The 26,306-nt window shown below is 32.6% G+C and overlaps 1 protein-coding gene and 1 long non-coding RNA gene across 3 annotated transcripts in view; one reads left to right on the plus strand and one right to left on the minus strand.

Moving 5' to 3' along the window:
* LOC143067099 (uncharacterized) overlaps nt 1–24,855 on the plus strand; it is a 160,586-nt gene extending 135,731 nt beyond the window's left edge. The window contains exon 2 of the long non-coding RNA XR_012975843.1: nt 22,952–24,855. This is a non-coding gene — a long non-coding RNA (uncharacterized LOC143067099). The remainder of the gene's footprint in view (nt 1–22,951) is intronic.
* The window catches only part of LOC143067097 (atrial natriuretic peptide receptor 1-like), an 80,893-nt gene that overhangs the window by 12,886 nt on the left and 41,701 nt on the right, over nt 1–26,306 (minus strand). The window contains exons 3-16 of one of the 2 annotated variants that reach the window (XM_076240136.1): nt 17,521–17,681; nt 17,090–17,224; nt 14,405–14,540; nt 12,884–12,975; nt 11,930–12,071; nt 10,870–10,951; nt 9,612–9,735; nt 7,678–7,743; nt 6,040–6,117; nt 5,046–5,150; nt 3,878–3,949; nt 2,751–2,901; nt 1,674–1,823; nt 807–984 (exon numbers count right to left, since the gene is read on the minus strand). In XM_076240136.1, the coding sequence (XP_076096251.1) occupies nt 807–984; nt 1,674–1,823; nt 2,751–2,901; nt 3,878–3,949; nt 5,046–5,150; nt 6,040–6,117; nt 7,678–7,743; nt 9,612–9,735; nt 10,870–10,951; nt 11,930–12,071; nt 12,884–12,975; nt 14,405–14,540; nt 17,090–17,224; nt 17,521–17,681 (1,672 nt within the window). The remainder of the gene's footprint in view (nt 1–806; nt 985–1,673; nt 1,824–2,750; nt 2,902–3,877; nt 3,950–5,045; nt 5,151–6,039; nt 6,118–7,677; nt 7,744–9,611; nt 9,736–10,869; nt 10,952–11,929; nt 12,072–12,883; nt 12,976–14,404; nt 14,541–17,089; nt 17,225–17,520; nt 17,682–26,306) is intronic. The other variant, XM_076240137.1, reaches the window with a different exon arrangement.

The raw sequence follows: 26,306 nt of genomic DNA on the forward strand, positions 1-26,306 counted from the left end.
TCTTGGTTGGTTGACCGGGTCACCGGACACATTTTTTAAACTAGATACCCCAATGATGATTGTGGCCAAGTTTGGATTAATTTGGCCCAGTAGTTTCAGAGGAGAAGATTTTTGTAAAAGATTACTAAGATTTACGAAAAATGGTTAAAAATTGACTATAAAGGGCAATAACTCCTAAAGGGGTCAACTGACCATTTTGGTCATGTTGACTTATTTGTAAATCTTACTTTGCTGAACATTATTTCTGTTTACAGTTTATCTCTATCTATAATAATATTCAAGATAATAAACCAAAACAGTAAAATTTCCAAAAAATTACCAATTCAGGGGCAGCAACCCAACAACGGGTTGTCCGATTCATCTGAAAATTTCAGGGCAGATAGATGTTGACCTGATTAACAATTTTACTCAGTCAGATTTGCTCTAAATGCTTTGGTTTTTGAGTTATAAGCCAAAAACCGCATTTTACCCCTATGTTCTATTTTTAGCCATGGCGGCCATCTTGGTTGGTTGACCGGGTCGCCGGACATATTTTTTAAATTAGATACCCCATTGATGATTTTGGCCAAGTTTGGTAAAATTTGGTCTGGTAGTTTCAGAGGAGAAGATTTTTGTAAAAGTTAACGACGACGGACGCAGGACGACGACGACGACGACGACGGACGACGGACGCCGGACGCCAAGTGATGGGAAAAGCTCACTTGGCCCTGTGGGCCAGGTGAGCTAAAAATCGTTGCAAAATATAGCGCCAAACCTTCAAAAATGTATTTTGTTTTACTACGTCCATATAAGATAAGTAATACTACCCAGTCGCCTCTTTGATTCTTTTTCCAATTATCATGAAATTCGGTCTATTCTGAGGATCTTCTTTCAAACAATCATACATAAGTGTGTCTATCCCTGTACTGAAATCTTTATTATTTGTTTTAGGTAATGTAGGTCGGAATGGTGGATTCTCAATGTTAATGACTTTCAAGATGATTTCTGTATGCAATATAAAAGAAATAAGTAAAGGTAAAAGTTATATCTTCTGTTTCAAGTTAAAATTACGATCATAGAAATGGAACTATTAAAATGCCCCCCCTTCCTCCCCCCCATTTTTCCTCAAAGAAAGAGAGAGCAAAATCTGATGGAAGACATATCTAAAAGTTTTATTTTTTTTATGTTTGTACATCTGGAAATAGCGCGGATTTTATCAGACTTAATTATATCTTGTACTTTCCTCTCCGGAACTTCTCTCTGTTTTTTATATTACAAAAAGAATTATAAAAGATAATAACCAATAATTGATTACCTTGTCCAGTGACTAATATGCAATAAAATACATATGCAGGGTTGATAACGCAATGATGAAACATGAATGCAAATAGAAATATTTCTTTTTTGATACTTTATTACATGGCCAAACACAAGTTTTAAATGTTCCCAAGTTTGATTCAAACTTTATATAAAGTCTGAATGTACATGCTTTCGGAGCCTTGGTGACAAATTAAAGCTGGTTAAATTCAAACATTATGGTGAAAGGGATTGTATGCCGCCGAACTCATGGCAAAATATCCAGTTGATTGTGACCCTTATTGCGAGGAAGTAAAGTAAATATATCACTATTATATTACATGCCATAAGTCAATAATAGTGTTTGATTGTAGTATTTTTAATACTTATTCAACAACCTAGCGATGTAAACATATCTAATTCCTCGCTGTAAGGTTCGTTTCTGGTCAGTATTTCATACAGTATTATCCCGAAGCTGAAGACATCACCCGGCTGCGACACTGTTCTGTCTTTTGTACGGAGATGTTCAGGTGCAGTCCAAAAGTTATCTTTAAATCAATTAAGATAATTGTATTATCAAGATAAGACTGTACAGTTCGCTACAATTTGCTCTTATCTTATATACATAATAAACAAAAATAAAGAAACTATGAATAACTTCTTTAACCAAGACGATTGTTTATATGCTTGTCCAAAGTCAGGGATCTCTTACGATATTTGGCTATGGGATATCGAATATTAACGAACCGATCTTTCATAGATCATTTATATTTTGTTCACAACTTGGTCGGACCTGGTGCAAGTAAGAAAATGACATGTGGTATGGACTTCGTATTGTTATTCATTTTTTACTTCTGTTCTTTTTTACTTGCATTGTTATTCTTTATTTACTTCTGTCCTTTTTTTATTGCATTATCGGTCTTTATTCATTTGTATTTCATTCCTATTTAGCTGATTGGTTTCTTGAAGTATATCAGATTGAATTTTAGGCCAAGAAAACAGTTTAATGAAATGATTATACTGTTGGAAGAAAAGTCAACGTCGATTTCACGATTTGATTGTAAAATACGTTGCTTTTGTTATAGTTTAGTGAATGTGACTGTGCAAATAGTTATCAAAGGTACCAGGATTATAATTTTGTACGCCAGACGTGCGTTTCGTCTTGCAAAAACATTTGATTGCAATACAACGTTAGTTTTCTTTTAAGAAAGACGATTTTTTTAAGTATATTAAATAAAATCAGACTTATCTATGAAATCAAGTGTGCATTACATTCAAGGTTAATTAATAAAAGTTGCATTTCAATTTCAATGCTGTATTTTCTATCTTCCATTTTCATCCTCTGACTATCAGGACTCCAACTAACTTAATCCCGATAACTATTTAGCCAGTCATTGTTAGATTTGATTGTGAGAATGATTGATTGAGTGATTTTAGTGAAATCAGACCCGTTCCCGAGTCTTAGAATAACTTACTGTCATGTCTAATTATTTCTTTACACTGCTGTTTCAATCTTCTCAGTCCAAATCCCGTAACTTTTAAAACAAATCGACTATCAATAACACAGGAGTTACTTGTTAAACCCCCATGTATACATATATTACTTTGGTGAAGATAGGTCATTCCCTGTAAACAAAAATGTGCAATTATAGAATACAATAAGACAAGATTTTGTTTATACTAGACCTATCAACGTAATAATAGGTATAGGTAAATAAGTCTGTCGATATTCAAATCTAGTCAATCCGGCCTTAAGAATAAGTGCGTTGACAGTGCAAACATCTCCTTTTAAAAAAATACAGCAGCTCCCCGCGTTTTGTTCTTACGAACGATATTTGTTTCAGTAAAATCTATGTTATGTCCTGGGATCATTATGCTCCGGATCAGAATGGTTTAATTACGCACGAAAGTTTTTTACTTGTAAGGATAAAAGTAACACTCACAAACTCAAGTTGTGAATATATGCCATTATCTTCCCTACACAGTGTTCACCAATATTTGTGAAATATCACCTTTTTATTATTAATTCAAGATAATTCAGGATATGCTTTAAATACAAGTCATCTTTAACAAAATTGTCCGATTCCTAAAATGATTCGACGAGTTTATAATTATTATATCCTGAATACGATAAGACATTTGGGTAGGCGCTTTATTAATACAACGTACAAAAGAATATTTGTGACGAATTTTCATTTGAAAACTTCAAGTGGTTGCTTAAATGAGCTTTAAAATAAGTAACTTGTTTTTATCTGAAACTTAGCAACACCCTTGTACCAACTGAAGGTGTTTATATTCAGTGAATCAACTGAGGGTGTTTATATTCAGTAAATCAACTGAAAGTGTTTATATTCAGTGAATCAACTGAGGGTGTTAATACTCAGTGAATCAACTGAAGGTGTTTATATTCAGTGAATCAAGAGAGGGTGTTTATATTCAGTGAATCAACTGAATGTATTTATATTCAGTGAATCAACTGAGGGTGTTTATATTCAGTGAATCAACTGAGGGTGTGTATATTCAGTGAATCAACTGAAGGTGTTTATTTTCAGTGAATCAACTGAAGGTATTTATGATACGTGAATCAACTGAAAGTGTTTACCTGAATTAAATCTCGTATCAACGCCATTTTCAAATCTTTATCCAGATGAATGGAATCATTGAGTAACAAAGCCTGAAAAAAATATTTTTCATTTGTTTAGAAGCTTTTCGGTGTCTTGTTTACTAAAACTACAATCTTGTCTAAAGTTTACATGTGAAAAGTCTCAAAATCATTTAAGGAATAACAGTATTATAGTTGAAGAGTTGCCACCGTCAATTGTAGATTTGAAGGTCGCAAATGCAGTTTTACTGGCGACGCGTAGCGGAGACAGTAAAACGGAGATTTGCGACCGTCAAATCAAAATTGATGGTGGCAACTCTTCAACTACAGTACTGTTATTCCGATTCTAATGCATTAAAAACAGGAAAAGTACGATAAAACTTTAAAAAAACGTCTAAATTTGACAAATAGAAAAAAAATCCGCGAAACTTCATGAATTATTTTGGCACAAAGACGTCACGGCTAAACGTGACGTCATACAAATGAAAACTTGAAAACTGGAGGTTATCACGTTATCCGTACGCTTCAAATTCGGATAAAATTACATTAAAACGCCAAATTCGAGATAGGTGTTGTTTTATTTTCGATTATATAGTAGTAATCGAACATATGTTGATTCAGTCAATTCAAAATGGCGGGTCCCTCCTTAGTTACGCCTGGTCAACTGTGGACTTGACGGCAACTTTTAGCCAATGAAAAAAATTGTTGTTCTCCTCTAATATTTAATGCGTTTCCCTCAGTTTTAGTTTGTTACCCCGATTTTGTTTTTTGTCCATAGAGTAATAAGTTTTGAACAGCGGTATACTACTGTTGCCTTTATTTACATCCAAATTGCATAAGAATTAATTTTATTATATGATATATATAATTTTAAATTGTTAATTCAATATTACGGATTTATTATTTATGAAAAGAAGAAAGTAAACGGTTTAATATCACCAAATTCACTAGTAGCGGAGAATGAAATAATTTCCGTTGTTAAACTGTTTTATTGCGTCCGTGTTACTAAATTTTTCATTTAATGTCTGGTTTCTATTCAGAATGATTTGTGTGTGGACATTCTACTAGCTGATTGTGAAGGCATACTTTGTATATTTTTCTATTTTCTACATGTATGGCAAAATAGGATGATCACAGTGTGTTGGAGAAAAAAATTAAAAATATGTACCTGTAAATTTCCTCTGCAACAGTTTTCTGTTAGTATCAAGATATGCTGATTTTTGGCGTGCAATCCAATGAATTTTGTCAGATTACTGCAGTTGAAATCTCGCATCTAAATATAAATTAAAGTATAACTGGGTCGTCTATTCTTTTTTATTATTCTTTTATTATTTTATAATTATTCCAAACTGATTTAATATGTTATATGAAATAATATCGCGTCCTTACAGCCAGCGTATTTTCCATTCGAGTGATACATGTCTAGTAATAACCTTACTTTCAACAATGTTCCTAAATAGCTACTGTTTCGGTTTTGATATTTCCTGATGACGAGTATCGTGTTTAACACCAAATTCATATTTTGTTTTGTTTTTTGTTTGTTACACAAATAAGTGTTTCTGCTCTTTGTTCGGGTTGTTGTCTCTTTGACACATTCCCGATTTCTATTCTCAGTTTTAAGTAAACTATTATTTCAAGCATGTTCAGCACTTTTATTTTTACTTCAAAACACGTTAAAGGTCAACAAAGAAAACCTAATTTATTCAAAAAATGAATATTTTCCCCCAATTTCATGGTTCTCGGTCGTAAAAAAGCCAAACAGATGTAAACTTAAACTGTGTTGTGTATTTCAATTTTAAAGAATGCTTTATGATTAACCGTGTATTCTGAAACTTGGTCATAGACATTAAGCATTGCAAAAGTTAGTATTACGTCATAACAAAGACCTTTTTCTTTATTTTTTGTGTTTTTAAAAGACTGTAATATTAGTCTATCCGTCTTAAGAAAACTAGATAAACGAATCTAGTATACCATCTTCAAGAATCGGGCGATTATTAAAAGAAAAGGGTCATCAACAAAATCAATATCCAGAAAGATTTACTAAAGGAAATATAAGCTAATACTTATCAAAGTACTTTTTTTCATTTAGAAATAAAAAGGTATATACAGATATATATGGAATGAAAACTTAATGATAATATAACATTGGAAGAAATAATCACCTCGATCATTTCTAAGATCATCTTTCTGTCAATATTCAAATGTTTTGTCTCGAACTTTTTGAAGTAAACTTTGCTTCCCTGAAATGGAAAAAAAAATGTCACGAGTTTATACATGTCAGAGTAATTGTTTTACATTTTAAAGTGTCACCTGAATTGCATTTGCAACGTAAACTACATACTACAGGTAAATGATAAAATTATTCACTTTCGTTTTACAAATTTTTATCAAAACTGGATTACTACAGTTTGTATATCAGAATCGATAGATAAGTTCGTACATAATAATATTTGATTAATGATGATGTTGCTAAATGTATGTGACACGACGAGATACAAATGCAGTGCATTCATTTCAGGACGAGAACATGATTTTGTCATATAAATATAATGTCTGTTTTGTTCTAGACCAACACGCTGTACCTGATTTTATCTTGCTAGACAACAATTAACAGTCGGCAGGAAAACATGACATCATATTAGGACACATTATTCTGACTCCGAGGCGACCGGTTTTTACTCTTTCTCATAAATGCCATATTGTTAGTGGAGAAGCAGTAAATGTTTATTTTCATGTCTTTTGTTTGACCCGGTAGTGGTTCGAACCCATGACCCGCAGAAATTGACACGTACATGCTACCACAACATCACTGTTGATGTTTAATAATCCACATGGTTATTTTTTTATTATTGCTAAAGTAATAATGTTTTATACCGTATGCAGTATTTGTAATACTAAATGGTATCAGTATCTTCATGTGCATGACAAAAATTATAAGTAAAACAAGAATGTGTCCATAGTACATGGTGGCCCAATCGCACTATAATTTTCTATGTTCAGTGGACCGTGAAATTTGGGTCAAAACTCTAATTTGGCATAACAATTAGAAAGATCATATCATAAGAAACATGTGTACTAGATTTCAAGTTAATAGAACTTCAACTTCATCAAAAACTACTTTGACCATAAAGTTTCAACCTGAAGCGGGACAGACGGACGGATGGACGAACGAACGAATGGACGGACGAACAAACGAACGAACGGACGCACAGAGCAGAAAACAAAATGCCCATAGATGGGAAATAAAGAAAAATGAAAAAATCTTACGCAAGTACTTACATTGCGAATTTGCTTTCTAAGCCATTTGAAAATTAGTTCCTAAATTGTGTAATGATATCTCATTTGACACATTTTCGTATATATTATGTTCCTTAGTGGTAAAGATGTAGTAGAGGAATTGAATCCGTTGACAGACATTCGAATAGTATTTACTGATCAGACCGGAACGTCAAGCCAATGTTGTTTTATACTTAACGTTCATTATGCCCTAAGATATTTTCTTACTAAAGCTATTCGAAGAACTTTGAATAAATTCATATTCAATTATATAACATATTGAAATAAACATTAAAGATCATTATCCTGCTTATGTACACTTTATATACATGCAAGATTGAGATAACCCAAATTATATCCAATTAATGTATCAAAGATTCTTGTATATAACCGTGTATATGACGGTCTAAAGAATGCTAGACACAAATGTGTATGTGAACTACAGAGGAAAATGTCACTAAAGAAATAGCATTAAGTGGCTGGTTTTTTGTTGTTGCTTTTTATGTATCCCGAGCTTTACTCACCTTATAAATGGCTATATTCGCTAATAATCCATCATCATTTGATGTCGAAGAATGCCTGCCTACCGACTTTAAAGAAATAAAGCACATGGTTTACTTAATTGAAATTGAAAACATGAAAGAACTAAAAAAATTAACCTTAATGGTATCATTCATAATGAAGCTGTCGTGAAAGTCTTAAGATGAAACTAAATTATAAAACGTTTTCAAAACAATTTTAATCCTCTGTCTTGGAAAATCCGATATTGAATTATTTTTGTTTCTATATCATGATATACTCATGGATGGGTAACTCCCTTTTGGATTTATTAATCCTCCATAGTGGAGTAATTGTTGCAACATTGTCCGAAAACATGAAATTAGGAAATATATAAACTCATCATAGATATCAGGACTAACTTTTGTATATACGCCAGACGGGCGTTTCGTCTACAAAAGACTCATCAGTGACGCTCGAATCCAAAAAAGTGAAAAAAGGTCAAATAAAGTACAAAGAGCCTTAAGGACCAAAATTCCTAAACGTTTTGCCAAATACAGCTAAGGTAATCTATTCCTGAGGTAGAAAAGCCTTAGTATTTCAAAAATTCTATTAAATTTTGTAAACAGTTCATTTATAAATATAACCATATCAATGATAATTAATGTCAGCACAAAAAGTGTTGACTACTGGGCTTGTGATACCCTCGGGGAAATAAATCTCCACCAGCAGTGGCATCGACCCAGTGGTTGTAAATAAACTCATCATAGATATCAGGACTAAATTTTGTATATACGCCAGACGCTCGAATCCAAAAGAGGGACGAAAGATACCAGAGGGACAGTCAAACTCATATTTCGAAAATAAACTGATAACGCCATGGCTAAAAAATACAAACAGACAAACAATAGTACACATGACACAACATAGAAAACTAAAGAATAAGCAACACGAACTCCACAAAAAGCTAGGGGTGATCTCAGGTGCTCAAGCTTCACAACATATTTATTAACGTGTTCACTTTTGGAGTGGTGAGATGTTTAATCTACCATTTTCTACATAAGAAAGTGCCTGTACCAAGTCAGGAATATGACAGCTGTTATCCATTCGTTTGATGTGTTATGGCTTTTGATTTTGCCAAAATAAAGTATGTGACATTAAGAGTATTACAGCTGTTTGTCAGTCTATAGATTTTTTTCTATTTGTGGTCATGGTATTATCTATTTTACTTCGATCGATCGATTTCAAACCCTGATTTTTTTCTCCATCTATTTTTCTATGGCTTGCAACTGTATTAAATTATAAGCCTGGTATCTTAAATAACTTTTAAAATCGGTCTGGATATCTATTTATTTGTATCACAATATTTTTATATTATTTACGTATAAGATTCAAGGAAAAATTTCTCTATGGAATAGATACAGGAATATATGATATAAACATCTTTAAAATATAAATGCTCATAATTACGTCCCCTTGATTGATGAATTATGTAAATTTGTTCTACTTTTGTGAAACATTTTTTAATTATAATCAGGTATATATTGATTTCGAGTAACTTACATAGTAGTTAATAGGACTCTATTTCACAAGGTTCTGTGAAATATGGTACGGCTAATATATACCGGTACATACTATCCGCATAACACAGATAGATTTTCACACATAAGGACAAAATCTACCTGTGAAATACCACGCCTGGAAAAAATTTACTGTGACAAAATATCCCCAGGATAAAATATCACAAAGGAAGAAATAAACCGTTACACTTACACTTCCGGAGAACCTAAGTTCTCCCTTGTATTATTTTAGAATGTTTCGTTAGTCTCTGTGTATCGGTTTTCTTTGTTATATTTTGTAGACTTGTTATTCTTCTTATAGTTTTTACTATTTTTCTATATCATTTTCAGTTTTGTTTACCTGTAGGTGTCCCCTAGATATCTTGCGCAACTGTATATACCTTCGATAAACTAAACTCTGACATTATGCTATGAATACTGCGAGATATAAACTTGGGAATGAGTAGATCTTCTTGTTCTATTCTCCACCAGTTACTACGGATATCATTCTCACGTCGATGCTTTCTGTGAAGATATAATTCAAAGAGGATTTTGGTTGTAACCAATACTAGCTTTGCCATTTGCTTTTATTTTTTATATTAAATAATATGTGGAAATAAATCACCCAGCAGTCAGAGCTCCGGTGCTGTCGTGAAAATCACTGATACGATATTTTTTTTAGTCTATACGTGCTGTTTATTACTTTTTAAATAATTTTAACACTATTGATTTTTCAATGCTCCTCAGTTTCCTATCTTGCTTGGTTTTCAAACTGTTTTGATTGTCGCACCACCGATGAGGCCTCTGTTGTAGTAAATAAATAGACTTATGGCGTTTATTTCCTATTTGGAACCATTTGGTTGATACCATTTCAAGTGAAAGTTTCGCCCCGGTGATATTATTGATATGATAGCTTGTATGTGTAATTATTGTTCATAAAACGTTGGTATCACCCTAAACAAGTATTATACGACCACTCGTAAATTACCTGTGACCGGTTTAGGAATTTGTAAATGCTTTAAAGCTGTCTTATTGATTAAGGCACAAATGATAAGAGTATAAAAAGGAATTGTTGGTCTGACGAACTGAAGTTAAGCCTGGTATCTTGAGTCAATTTTTTCTAACGAGTAGATAAATAGAAGACTTTTCGGAGAATCATATATTAAAATGCGACATTTAAATTGATCCACGTATATGAGTTAGTTTTAAACAACTTAATGGTTTTCCAGGATAAACATGGAATTATTCAAACGCTCATACAAATTACACACTAAATTATTTAGCCCGGTACAGTTCTTTGGCATTTGGTTCTAGTAAAGAATTGTCTTTAGTGAAGAATTGCCTCTTATATATAAGTTACATTATCTGAACTATCTCCCATCAACATAAAAAGTCTTAAATTACAGGTTTCTATTGAAACATTTAATTAAAGATCTAGGCTGAATGTTTTCTGATATTTACCATCCAAGATGGGGGATGACACGAAATCTCTCTGGTTTTCCAACGACGGCCCGGGTTCGATTCCAGGCTTCGGAGCTAACTTTTCAGACCTTGCGAGGCCGTCATCAGTAGTCAAGGTCGTTATTAAAAAAACCTGGTCGTCTAGCTAAATGCTGAAACTGTGTTGACTCGCCTCAGAGTTAGGAGCATTTAACTCACCTCCATATTATCATCAAAGCAAGAAGAAATAAAACTAAGCAAGCCACCAGCACTATGACCAGAATTGCTGTCGTCGATAATTCTAAAAGAGGATAGAATATAAGTGTTTTAAGTGTCCTCTTTTTTCTGGCAAATTTTCAATACCTAAAATAATGTTTCTCTTTGGGTGTTTTCCCTTAGTAAAATCTGAGTAATCTAAAATATTAAACGCTGGTACATGTAAGTGCTTATGATACCCTTAAATGTACCAGTTTAAAACTTTTAAAATACCGGATCGTTACCAGATTGATTGATATCGTACCGATCAACCTTTATATGTTTTGTAAGACTCGACGGATACGATCACACACCGGGGTATTCAAGAAGAGCGTGCCAGGAAGTCAATTGTGTTTATTTTAATTTGTCCTAATTGAACATAATTTTAATTGATCGGACTGCAACTTGACACAAATCTTTTGTAAAAAAGGGAATTCTATGATGTTTGATTTTCAATTAATTTAAGCGTATACCTTTCTATTTCTTTTTCTGTTCCCGAGAGGTGTCATCACTTTTGACAGTGCGTTTGTCTTGGCAGGATATGTGTTTAACACTATCTTAATGATTTTCTTTTTGTTAATAGACGAATTGGATGTTGGGAGAAGTTCTTTGATTATTTCAGTTAAATGCATTGCTAACTTTTCTTGATCCGAAACGATAAAGGATTGATATATTGTATATCCAATGCCAATTGTCTGATACCCTCTCTTGATGTCATATCATAATTTCGTTTCTGATAAGTATCTTAATAAAAATCTATCCTAAAATTTTAACATTCCGTTTTATTCGTGACTATAATTATGATAGAACAAAATTTCAAAATGAATCTCGAGGTCATAAAAGGACTGAGTTTGATTGAAAAGAAATGAAGAAAGTTTTGAATAACTGGAGCAGTACAATCTTCAGTTGCTCAATTCCACGTGATTTGAACTATGTTATATAGTTGATAATTATACCCCATCCAACTACTGTATATTCGAAAACTATAAAGTAAGATTCCACTAACTAAACGGCATAAACTTACCAGATTTTTTACACTTTGGATCATTTCCATCATACCCACAAAGCGGTCTATTTAGTGGAGGTCCTCTTTTATTTGGCCAGTGAATTTCAATGCTGTCATTAAAGACTAACTTTCCATCTAAACCAAAATAGTTCGCGACCACCTAGTAGGACAAATAAGAGTTAATTAGTTCATTGAACTGTTACTTATTACACAATGACAAAAACAATATAACGAAATTTACCTTGTTTAACTTTAGCATCAAATTTAGATGTATTGTATACTACACTATAGTACTGTGTATATTCATTTTTGCTTTGCTTGTTGCTGAAGACCTACTAGTGCTATAGTAGTTTGCATACTTGACCATAGGTACCCGGTGAACAGTTATCTCATCTCATGGCAATCACACCAAATATCCATACTAAAAAGTAAAATCACAATAATACTGAACTTAGAGGAAAATCAATTCGGAAAGTCCATGATCACATGGCAAAATCAAATAACAAAACGCATTAAAAACGAATGGACAAGAACTGTCATATTTCTGACTTGGTACATTCAGGAATATGACATATATTCCTTTTATAATAGATTTTGTTCTCAATTTAACTTCAAGTGTTTGTTAAGCGTTTATGATACCTTCTAAAACTGTCGTTAAAAAAAATAACAAGAACTTTCTGATTTTGATGGAAATTGGAGATACGTTATCCATATGTCCAGCACTTTTAGTTATTAAAACCAAAAGAATGTAAACATTGAAAAGTGGAACCAGAAAATAACCGGGAAAAACCATTCCGTTGACTAAATCGGCTATCAAAATATCAATTTTATATAGGCAAAACGGACAAGTTTCCAAAGTAAAAACTTTGTCGATAGAGAGTAAATCAGGTCGGTGTGTTGTCTCTCTGACATTGCTCGTTTCCATTATCCATACCTTTACACACAGTCATAATATATACAGTATCAACAGACCTTATACTCCACAGATGTACCATCTAAATCCAACAAGGAAAAGTCTGTATTTCTATCACCGTTGCTATCTATTTTGAAGCTTCCATCCAAACCTGAAACATGGATTAGTGCTCTTTGATATGCCAAGAAGCGTTTGTAGTTCGTGGTCATACGAACGATGTTCAAAATATATCAATATATCAAAACATACAATTTGCAAAGATTGTACATTAAAAATCAAAACAAATCATTCAAATGATTTCACTTTCATGTCTTTTGAATTTTGCATACGGCAGTTCTACGATGTCTTTCAAGAGCCTTCCTTTTGGTCGCTTCGAAAATCAAATAGGGAGATAAATATGACGGCTTCAAATACATCTGTTTAATTTCGGTTAATTGATCGTTAATACATGTCTTTGCAAAGGAAATAAATAATTACACATCGCTACGGGTTTCTTGGTGTTATAATTTTGGTCTTTCTCCGTCATGTTTCTTTTTGTATAGCAATTCCTTTCATTTTTCTTATGAATAGTATTGCAGCCTTTGTGTTTAACTTTTAAATGGAAATGACAGGTTTAATTGTTTTCATTATCAAAAGGAGAGGCCAAAGATACCAAAGGGACATTAAAACTCATTAGTCGAATTCAAATTTACAATGTCAGGGTCAAAAACGAAAAACAAAAAGAAAAACCCCAGAAGTATACAAGACAAAACAAAATCAACTAAAGACTATGCAAACCGAATCCAAACGAAGGAAAGGTATGTAGAACGTGATCCCCATGTGACACCCTTAGTATTGCTCATTCAAGTTAAAACCCGGTGATAAGTCTAACTCGATAGGTCACATTCTGGAAAAAGGGGACAGGAATGTGGTTATGAATATAGGAACATATCCGTCGCCATCTGTGAAACAGGTGTCATATAACGGTTGGCGTCCGTTCGAAGGCATCATTTCCACTCCACAATGTGCAACTCTTGGACTCGAGCTTCCTTGTGAGCGATCTAGTTGATGCTACATAGAAATGGAAAATTCACCATTGAGAAAGCGTTTTGATGGTATGTTAGTGTTAAATACATAATATAATTTTGTTACAGGCTATGAACTAGTTGTCAGTAATTTCGAGTACTCTCAGATCTCTACTCTGTGTCTTTTGTGTTGTGATGAATGCATATATGTTGATTTAAGCCCTATTCAATTTATTTGTGTAGTTTGTTCTAATGTTGTAGAGTTACACCATAATTTGGGTAAAGGTAGGGTTGTAACTTTCTTTCAAACATTATTTACCCAATGTCATGTGGATATCCAAAATCAGGATCTTGTAGTTTAGTAGTTGTCTTTGGTTCATGTGTATTATATTTGTTGTTCGTAAATTGTTTGGTTATAAATTAGACTGTAAGATTCTCTCAATTAAAGTATTTCGTTTGTTTTATTTCGGGGCCTCATATACGTCTTCTTTTCTTGCGCTTTGCCCATTTCCGTCATAAACCATCAGTATTTTAATGTGTGTGTTTCAATTAGATATAGTAAAAGAATAAATATACCTCTAAATTCTCTGTTCCAAAATTTTTGTGTTACTGCCATTCCATCACGCAGGTCTCCGCCTTCGGAAATAGTTTCATTGGCAATTGAGGCATATATCATAAACGCTTCATACATTGATGTTATAAATGGATTCGCCTAAAATCAAAATATTTAATTAAGAACTGACTGTAATATTTTTTCTGTCTATGAAGAAATAACATAAAAAAATTTGGTGAACACTGAATAACGCGCGTACCGGGTTATTTAACAGTGTGCACCACATTTTTATGTTATTTCGAATAGACAGAAAAAATATTAGAGTCATTTCTTAAAATTTAATTCTCAATTTCATTTTAAACTGTAGAAAACCATGAAAAAACGTTGATGACGTCACGTTCACATGACTAAATTATGTCTATGGGCTGATAACAACATAACGTCAGCCAATCAGAAGATGAGTTACATCCAAATTTAAATTATTTATAGATATACCTAAATCATGATATAGATATCATAAAAGAATTGACGATTGTGTTCTATTTGTATTGTGTCTCTAGTTTAGTACGCAAATGGATTACAAATAGACTGCACATTAGTTATGTTTTGGTTGACTAAACAGGCTATGCCCTATAAGATATAAACTGCACATTAGTTATATTTTGGTTGACTAAACAGGCTATGCCCTATAGGATATAGACTGCACATTAGTTAAATTTTGGTTGACTAAACAGGCTATGCCCTATAGGATATAGACTGCACATTAGTTATATTTTGTTTGACTAAACAGGCTATGCACTATAGGATATAGACAGCACATTAGTTATGTTTTGGTTGACTAAACAGGCTATGCCCTATAGGATATAGACTGCACATTAGTTATGTTTTGGTTGACTAAACAGGCTATGCACTATAGGATATAGAATGCACATTAGTTATGTTTTGGTTGACACAACAGGCTATGGCCTATAGAATATAGACTGCACATTAGTTAAATTTTGGTTGATCAAACAGGCTATGCCCTATAGGATGTAGACTGCACATTAGTTATGTTTTGGTTGACTAAACAGGCTATGCCCTATAGGATATAGACTTCACATTAGTTATGTTTTGGTTGACTAAACAGGCTATGCCCTATAGGATATAGACTGCACATTAGTTATGTTTTGCTTGACTAAACAGGCTATGCCCTATAGGATGTAGACTGCACATTAGTTATGTTTTGGTTGACTAAACAGGCTATGCCCTATAGGATATAGACTGCACATTTGTTATGTGTTGGTTGACCAAACAGGCTATGCCCTATAGGATATAGACTGAACATTAGTTATGTTTTGGTTGACTAAACAGGCTATGCCCTATAGGATATAGACTGCACATTAGTTATGTTTTGGTTGACTAAACAGGCTATGCCATATATGATATAGACTGCACATTAGTTATGTTTTGGTTGACCAAACAGGCTATGCCCTATAGGTTATAGACTGCACATTAGTTATGGTTTGGTTGACCAAACAGGCTATGCCCTATAGGATATAGACTGCACATTAGTTATGTGTTGGTTGACCAAACAGGATATGCCCTATAGGATATAGACTGAACATTAGTTATGTTTTGGTTGACTAAACAGGCTATGCCCTATAGGATATAGACTGCACATTAGTTATGTTTTGGTTGACTAAACAAGCTATGCCCTATATTATATAGACTGCACATTAGTTATGGTTTGGTTGACCAAACAGGCTATGCCCTATAGGATATAGACTGCACATTAGTTATGTTTTTGGTTGACTAAAGAGGCTATGCCCTATAGGATATAGACTGCACATTAGTTATGTTTTGGTTGACTAAACAGGCTATGCCCTGTAGGATGTAGACTGCACATTAGTTATGTTTTGGTTGACTAAACAGGTTACGCCCTATAGGATATAGACTGAACATTAGTTATGTTTTGGTTGACTAAACAGGCTATGCCCTATAGGATATAGACTGCACATTAGTTATGTGTTGGTTGACTAAACAGGCTATGCCCTATAGGATGTAGACTGCACATTAGTTATGTTTTGGTTGACTAAACAGGCTATGCCCTATAGGATATAGACTGCACATTAGTTATGTGTTGATTGACTAAACAGGCTATGTTCTATAGGATATAGACTGCACATTAGTTATATTTTGGTTGACTAAACAGGCTATGCCCTATAGTTTATAGACTGCACATTAGTTAAATTTTGGTTGACTAAACAGGTTATGCCCTATAGGATATAGACTGCACATTAGTTAAGTTTTGGTTGACTAAACAGGCTATGCACTATAGGAAATAGACTGCACATTAGTTATGTTTTGGTTGACTAAACAGGTTATGCCCTATAGGATATAGACTGCACATTAGTTAAGTTTTGGTTGACTAAACAGGCTATGCCCTATAGGATGTAGACTGCACATTAGTTATGTTTTGGTTGACTAAACAGGCTATGCCCTATAGGATATAAAAATCAGTAGTGGGGAGCATCTATCAGAATGGCGAACATATTGTTTTTCCTCATTCATTTCACCATTCTGACATCAGATACCTGAACGTCTACGTCTAAGTTTTATGTATATTTCTTTATTCAATTGGAATATTGGATGACAAATTTAAATACTGCAAACCATATATATACTAGTACTAATATTTAACATTTGAATAAGTAATTATTCTATACAACCTCAAGATCTTCTGATGTGTAGTTGTAATGAGTCGAAGCTCTCGTTTTTACATCTCTTTCAAACTCCATAAATGAATCACTTGTTGGACGTCTGAGTTTAACCATTAACACAGAATCGAAGGCAAAAGCTGCTAACTAGAAAAGTAAACCATCGTTGTAAAACAATGTATATTTAGGACATGTAAACTGTTTTACTACAATGTAGAAACAAGGTAGTGACAATTAAACTTGAAAAGGGGGACTTTATTGAAAAATATATAATAATTCAAACGATAATAAAATATCTATAAAATAAAAAACGAGGCATTGTGATGCTCAATTGTTTAGTTTTCTTTGTGGTGTTGTAAAACTGTTTTAAATTGTTTTATTTTTCTTTATTTAACTTAATTTCAATTCTTTGATTTAAAACAAAACCTGATGATATATAATACCTCATCTAGAGAGTCATGTCTTCTCCAGCTAAAATCTCCTAAACTATCTCCATTGAATAAACTTATTATGATGAAGACATATTCTCCAGTAGTCATTCCAAGTTGGCTGGCTATTAACATCATTTCCCTGAAAGTGTCTCCACTACAACTGACAATAAATACTGAAAAATAATTGGAATGTAAAGATGTTGAACATTTTGAGTTATATCCTTTGGTTTTTGAATCATTAATAATTTGCTGTATGTTGTACATTTGCACCCAAGTTAAGGAAATTATGAAATTGTTTTAGACAGATTTTAATACGTACACAAACAGAACAACTTTAAAATATGTGTTCTCTTAATTTCTATTTGGTGATCAGATATACAAATTTTCGGGAAATTTTAAGACTTACAATGTGGCAGCACCCGTCAAAATAACAGGAACAAGGTTATGCACAAGCTCAATTGTTAGACGAAATTATATTAAAAAAAAAGAATGTGAGGATTGAAAATTTTTGTTTTCGCCCAACGCGCGTTTAACCATCAAAACAAAATCTATAACCATGTACTATAGAAACGTGACAGTAACAATGAATAAGAACAAGATGTAATGAAGGTATGGGTCAAAAACGTGCCTTTGTCAGAAGATAACGAACAGGTTAGCTATGGTGTTAGGTAATTAATAATTTCAGGGATAGATTAAGCATAAACAACCTCATTACAAATTGAAGAACAGGCGATTGTGTTGTCTTATGCAACCATTAAACCAACCTCAGCAGTTTTCATTAGAGATAGGCAAATATAAGACTACTATCAACCATTTTTGCAAACCGTTCACAAACAGAGCAAATTATAAATTGAAGTAAGTGCTTGAATGCAGGACATACAGCAAACATTTGTCCAAATGAATGGAAGTGTACAACAATGTGTTTAGCTAGACCACAAGTAATTTGAGTGCAATGAGCATTCGGATGGTGAATTTGATGTAGATAATTCAATGTAAGTGAGAATGAGGAACCGAACAAAGATCAAACTGGTGATAATGATAGATCATTCTATGAGAGGGACAGGAGAGCTCAGGACAGTAGATCTTTTTCGTCATTTTCATTGTCGAAATATATCCGCCAGATGCCTTGAACTCTCTGTTACCCGATTAAAATTTTTACTGGGACCTGCTCATTTATTGCTCTATAGACCTCTGTGTTTGTCAAAAATCATCGTATGCCTTTAAAATTTACTGCACTATTACCGATGACGTGTGCTTCAAGGAGAAATATTTGTTTGACGTTACCAATCGTGTGGTCTTCATTTTTGCATTTGTTTTCGCTACTTGCTGCTTCAGCACAGGAGGTGATCATTTTGTTTTTCTAATATTTGGATTGTGTTTGTCGGTATACATAAAAATACTAAAACTGATTGTCAGTTTTCATATGTTTTAGTCTCTGAAGTACTGAAAACATATTTTGTATACACGTTACATCAATTTCATGCTATACTTTAGTTGAAATCTTCAGAAATTATTATTTTCAAGGAGTTATGAAACACTAATCACATAAGGGCTATTAAATTTGTGTTGATTAAAACGGAACTATTTAATCGAGTATTTAGGGATTTATTGGATAAAAGCTATTATGGCTTACTGAAACAAAATTGGACGATTTAGTTGAAATTAAATTACATTTCATCATAAAAACAGATAACAATTCACTTGCTTTAGATCAGGTGGGATAGCTTAAGGCTAAATATCACAGCATGCAGAATTGAGTCATTGTATAAAAACAGACTGTTCTTTTGTTTTATGGTTTAGAGTAGATCGTTAATTATTCAGAAAAGAAGAGGAAATAATTATAATGTCATTCCTTTAAACGTCCAGCACAATAGAATGAAATTAATTTCTATTGGGTGTTTTATCACATGTAGTATAGAGAGCAGCTTCAAAATTGTTTTTGCGTTTTTTGTTAGTTTTTGTTTTCTATGTAATTATTCAGCACGACGCCGTCAATCTGAACAGTAGAAATTGTCCATTTCCAACTTTAGTTTGCCTCATTCAAAAATATGAAACACAATGATTACTACCATAAAATACAAATCAAAAGTTCGAATTTTTGTGGCGTCACTTTACAGTTCGCGAGTTATACCCCTTTAATTGCTGAATTGATTGTTCATGTTCTAGTACTTTGATCGTCTCAGCCAAATATCAGAAAATTAATACACAAATGATTATTACCTCAAAACACAGATCAACTTCGAATCTGGGTGGTGAACCGATTCTGGTAGCTTTTCCTTGAAACAGTTTGATGGTAGAACTGTTCTAAAATAGGGGGAAAGATACCAGAGGGACATTCAAACTCATAGATCGAAAATAAACTGACAACGCCTTCGAACTGTTTTAAGGAAGAAATGTTTAGAATAGTTCAATAACAGAATATTCTGACATTTCTAAACAAAGGTTAGAATTAAACACTCATCTACTTTCATTATATTTCCGTTCATACACATATATCTATTTCTTTCGTTAGGAAGTGAATGGTCGTTTCACCAACTGATACGATTGGTGCTCATTTGCAGCACTTATCTGGCTGATTTTTATGCCCCATTTATGTGCATTATGTTTTTCTGGTCTGTGCGTACGTTCGTTCGTCAGTTCGTTCGTCCGTCTGTTCCGTTTCAGGTTAAAGTTTTGGTCGAGTTAGTTTTTGATGAAGTTGAAGTCAAATCAACTAGAAACTTAGTACACGTGTTCCCTATGATATGATCTTTCTAGTTTTAATGCCAAATAAGAGATTTAAATAAATTAAATGCCTAGAATCCCCTGGGTAATCACTTTATGTCTCTATTTTACATTTGTACTAGAACACACCCGCGAAATCGCGGGCATATACAGCTTGTGAACTGCTGTCGGGTGATTTTTTGTAAAAGATATTATGTATGGAGAATTTCATAAAAGGTATCAAAAGCCCTCTCCCTTTTTCGAAAGTCCGATATTTGTTTCCTTTCTGTTAAATTCAATTATTTTCGTGTTTCGTGCCTCAGACAACAATTATTCTTCTCCTTTGCTACAATGCATCTTTTGGTAAAAGTTAAATAAGATTAAAAATTTGCACCGCTTCAAACATGAAATAAATGTAACTGCTTATATATAGACCATTATTAGTCTAATAAAATATGCTTCTAGGACAATCCTTAAGTGCTTTTTCTTTTGAGAGCCTTATTAACATGCCAATGGTAGGATATGAATCTTATATAAATGACTTAGACCGACTAAGGCCAATTTGAGGGTGGTCGGAGGGGTCCTGATCCCGAAATCCCGGGCTTAAAAACATGAAATCCCGAGATGCAGAATTTAAAGAAATTCATATCCCTAAATCGAAAAACATATTCCCGGATCCCGTAAGGAACAATCCCCAAATCCCGGGCTTAAAACACACGTCCCGAAAAAGGTCCTGCCTCCCTCTAATCTCTTCCCTACTTTCATTTGTGCCAAATCACTACTTTCACTTCCAACAATAAATTTTTATGACCCATTTATGGGCATTATGTTTTCTAGTCTGTGCGTCCGTTCGTTCGTCTGTCCGTCTATCCTGCTTCAGGTTGAAGTTTTTGGTCGAGGAAGTTTTTGATGAAGTTGAAGTCCAATCAACTCGAAACTTAGTAAATATAGTGCCGATGTGGCATCCGTGTACTATGGACACAAAGTCATTCTTGTTTCCACATGTTTTACTTATCTTAATATATATTCAACTGGTATGCCCTTTAAATAGTAATATATTTCAAAGAAAACTGCAGACAGCATACAGAGAGTCTCTATTTATTAAAGTATTATAATCGTAATTTACATGTAGATAAACGCGATAAATAATTGTCCTCTCTAAGAGGTATAATAGTTGTGGTTCTGGCGATCTAAACACCATGATATGGAGAACGCTCCGATTGGCTTATTTATTTTTTCATTTTTGTTATCTATCATACGATTGGTTGTACTTGTGCGTGTTTCAAACCGGAAGTTTATCTATGACTAAAAGTCCGTCTGATGACGGAATCAATATTCGGACTCCTTTTTTTTTTTCGTTTTTCTCCAAAAATAACACAATCTGAATAATCATAAGAATGGATGACAAATGCGATTATGCATGTTACATATAGAACAAAGAGGCATGATGATTAATTTATTCTGGAAGGAAGAGAAGCGACACACAAAATGAGGTCTTCTCGTTTAATAGTATAGATTCAAAATTTATACTATGTTAATTTATTTGTATATGTCTCTGTACCATTGTACTTTGGTTTAAGAGAATAAAGATATGTATGTTGAATTTTGCGATATTACTGAGAATTGAGATCTATGACATATGTTGTTTTCCCTAGAATTTAATCCTTTTTAAATACCAGGGTTTGAATTACATGAAGCATAATCATTGATTGAATGTTTGTAATTATCTTTGACATCATAAACAAAAACCTTGTGTATATATGATCAGTTTGAATAAGAATTTGAAACCATACAAGGATTAATACGGAGTGATACAATGATATCGCTAGAGAATTATTAAATTCAAGAAATTGTAAAAAAGTAATTATGTCGGTGTTTGCCTTTTACAAACATAAACAAACATTTCTTTTTTATAATTAATTCAGAAACTACGGAAGCCGATAAGGGCCATTCAAAAAAAAATAATTATATCGTAATTACGACATAGCATGTCGTAATTTCGACATAACATGTCGTTATTACGACATCGCTATGTCGTAATTTCGACATAACATGTCGTTATAACGACATCGCTATGTCGTAATTTCGACATATCATGACGTAATAACGACATCACTATGTCGTTAAAACGACATAGCTATGTCGTAATAACGACATCGCTATATATAAAAGAATATGTATTGATTGCCAAGAGACTAAATGACACAGAAATTAACAACTATAGGTCATCATAATGCCCCCAATAATTAGAAAAGCCCCACATAGTCAGCTATAAAAGAGGGAGGAAAGATACCAGAGGGAGAGCCCCCGAAATGCTGTGTGGCAGACAGTGCTATTAAATAATTATTAGCTCCCTTGGTAAAACTCCAAATTTCATATTTAATGTATTTCATTGTTAAATAATTTACATGAAGCTTAATAAGTACATATTTGTTAATTGCAAAGACTTTGCTATTTGAATTCATTGGTTAAAGATATTTATTTATATTGTAAAGTTTAATATTTGCATCGTCGCAAAATCTTTGGTTACCTTCTTTGAATAGATTCAGTGAGAAACTTATATATTTTATAGATCCCCTGTAATTATACCGACTGTGTATGTCAGGTCCAACATTCACTCAAATTTTATCAAGATAAAAAAAAAAAATTCACTCAAATTTTACAATGTAATATTAGGAAAAATGTGAATATATCTGGTATTATAATTCCAAATACCATTGATGAAGCTCTTATTTTTCAGCACGCAGATGACACTACTTCAACTGTATCTGACAAAAGTTCTATTGATGAAATTTTTAAAGTTTTTGAAATGTATGAAGCCAGTTCAGACGCCAAAATAAATAGACAAAAATCAGAGATATTGCCAATTGGCAAAGGTAGAATAGCTGATAATGAAAAAAACAAATATAATTTGCAAGTTTGCGAAAACTATATTTTATTGTTAGGAGTGTATGTTGGCAAAGACAAAACTGTTTGTGATCATTTAAATTGGAGTGGCAAAGTTAGTAAAATTAAGTCCTTATTGAATATGTGGATGCAGAGGCAATTGACAATACAGGGTAGAGTGAATGTTATTTCCTCATTATTTATGTCAAGATTATGGTATTCTTTGTTTGTAACATCGATGCCAGATCAAGTTTTACGAGATATTAAAACTGCATGTGTTAGTTTTGTGTGGAATAATGGTGCACACTTAGTAAAATATAACACCATCATTGATCAAAAGTGTAATGGAGGTTTACAGTTACCTGATATTGAATCAAAGATGTATGCATTTAGATTTAAAATTTTTAGCCAGGTTTTTAGACAAGAATTATAAAGTGCTATGGAAGTCTACATTTAAATATTTTATTTCAAAAATTTTAAATATGAACTTATCAGAAGAAATATTATTCATGTCTTTACCTGAAAACTTGAAGTGTATTCCTAATGTTTACAAAGAAATGTTTAAAGGTTTTGATCTCTTAAGAGATGATATTGAATTTGATCTTAGCACTGAAAATGTATACGATCAACCCTTATTTTGTAATCCAAATGTGTTGTTCGATGGAAAAACTGTTATATGGTATGATTTTATAAATGCTGGAATTGTTCAAGTAAAAGATATATGTTATGAAGTTATAGAGGGTTTTTTACCAGAAATGGCTATAGTTGAGATGATACAAAATGTAACTAATCATTGTGATATTAACAGTATTGTAAAAAGATATAATACTTTAAAAGTTGTATTGCCTAAAGAATGGACAGAAATTATTCATAAAAATATTCATAGGAGAAATGTTTCTCGCTCTATAAAAATTAATGTCATTTTCAAAGATAAATTGTCAGAATTTTCTATGTGTTCGACAAAAGAATTGTATTTATTACTTACTAGTAAACTATGTCAGCATCCTATTTGCTATAAAAAGTGGACGGAAGTTTTTGAGATTGAAGAGAATGATCTTTGTAAAGTATGGAAAAACGTTAATTTTTATTGGAAACCATCTATATTAATGGATCTAGATTTCAAAATAGCACATTATTGTATTTTCACAAATTCTAAACTTATGACTATGAAACTTATAAATTACAAAGTATGTGATGTATGTGAAAAGGAAGTAGAAAATATCACTCATTTATTTCTATTATGTTCTGAATTAGTAGAATTTCATCTGTTTATGCAACAAAAGTTGTCAGTTTTATTTGATAATGTTGATTCTGACAAAATTGATAATTTAGTGTATGAAGAGGTATTTATGTTTGGTTTATTTGGATCTATCAAAGGCGTAAATGTAAGTTTTGTCAATTTCATGTTATCTGTAGCAAGATATTGTATCTTCAGAAGAAGGAATTTACTTAAAAATTTAAACAGTAATGTTGATCTTATTAGACTATTTAAATACACTGTAAAACATTATATAACTTACCTGTATGAATATTTGTGTGATGCAAGATGTATGAGAAATGTTTTTGAGAAACACTTTTTAAAGAATGATATTCTGGTACAAGAAACCGAAGGTGTCATAACATTTAATTTCTAATTATTGTGCTGATTATATATGTGATTATACTTAAAAACATTGCCTTGTGATATTTTTGTGTAATATGTAATATATCTGTTGTATATATATATGTTGAAGAATTGAATAAAGATAAAAAAAACATTCACTCCTACCAAGGCAAGTCAAGCTATTCATCTCCCTACAAATAAGTGCAAACTGCAAGGCTTTTTGTAATAAGGTTGAATTGAAGTATTGATTGCTCTATTTCTACTTTCAAACGTTGGGCACGATGTACAACGCCTAGGATTTAAAACAGAATCTTCGAAATTTCATCCACAAAACAAAATAAAAATAAAAATGTTAGAAAACACGAAACAATATTGTAACAAATTCAGTATATGTTTTAAATTAAGTTTTTACAGCTCTTGATCATATACTAAGTAATATGTAGTTTATTTGAGGATTAAAATAAGAAAGCTATGTGAAAAAAACGGATGTCCAACGTTACATTTATGAAAAACTATTTTAACTCTTATGTATAGTGATCCTATTTCTTATTCTCTGATCTTCTTGATTCTTGGCAGGAACAACGACATGTGTTGGTTCTCTGTGCCGTTAAAGCCGTTATTTTGCCAAATTTCATTTGACTCGGTGGCTGCATATTAAGCTGGAATAAGAAAAATGTCCAACGACGTTTTTCATTAACTCAAAGACTGAAAGTGAATTTTATAAGTAGATATAGCAGAAAATGAATAAAAAGAGTAAGACAATAATAATATCTAACAAAAGTACAAATATTTGCCTCATGTGAGTTCAGATATTGCTGATTTAATAAAATCTTCTCTACACAGTCGTTTTTCAAACGGTAACCATTTTGTCCAAGTTGATATTTCATTTTTCAAAGCAGTTAACGCGTATTTTTTATAATTGATAAAAACAAAAGTTAGATACACGAAGAGTAAAAAATGCCAAGATTCTTTTCTTATTACCTACATATTTGGGTCTTAAAGGAATAAAATGCTTCCACACATTACAAAACGGTAGCCAGTTTGTCCAAACGTCTGAAAACGTCTAAAATCCTAAAGACGCTAATTTCCGACGTTACATGTGCTAAAGTTTCAATTAAATGTTCATGATAATTAAAACAAATCGTGTTATGAAATTTGGAAAAAGAGGTTGATGATTGCTGCCGAAAAAAAAGAATAGTGCATGTTGCTATAGACTCCGCCCGGGGACATAGGTTCGACACAGGTTAAATTTTGCAATTTTTATTAATCGTTTATAGCTTTAAACGATTTATTTAAAAGAATTGGGAAATGGGGAAAACATCCCATTACATGAACTTCGTCCAACTTTTGCAAAGACAAATTGGAGACACCAAGACTGTCCTCTAAATGTAAAATGCGAATTGAAATTTATGTTACGGAAGTACTCCGAAATAGATCATTTAAAGTCGTCACTTCAGTAAGGTGCAATCACCAATATTAAAAGACTTAATACCAGTTCACGGAATGTTTTACTTCGCGATTTGTCCTGCTATATAACGGTCGTGATGAAAATAATTCCTGTACTAACGAAGCTGGAACTTTTCGTCAATATAAACTTGTGCATGAA

This window comes from Mytilus galloprovincialis, chromosome 3 (genome assembly GCF_965363235.1).
Source record: "Mytilus galloprovincialis chromosome 3, xbMytGall1.hap1.1, whole genome shotgun sequence".
Classification (NCBI taxonomy): domain Eukaryota; kingdom Metazoa; phylum Mollusca; class Bivalvia; order Mytilida; family Mytilidae; genus Mytilus; species Mytilus galloprovincialis.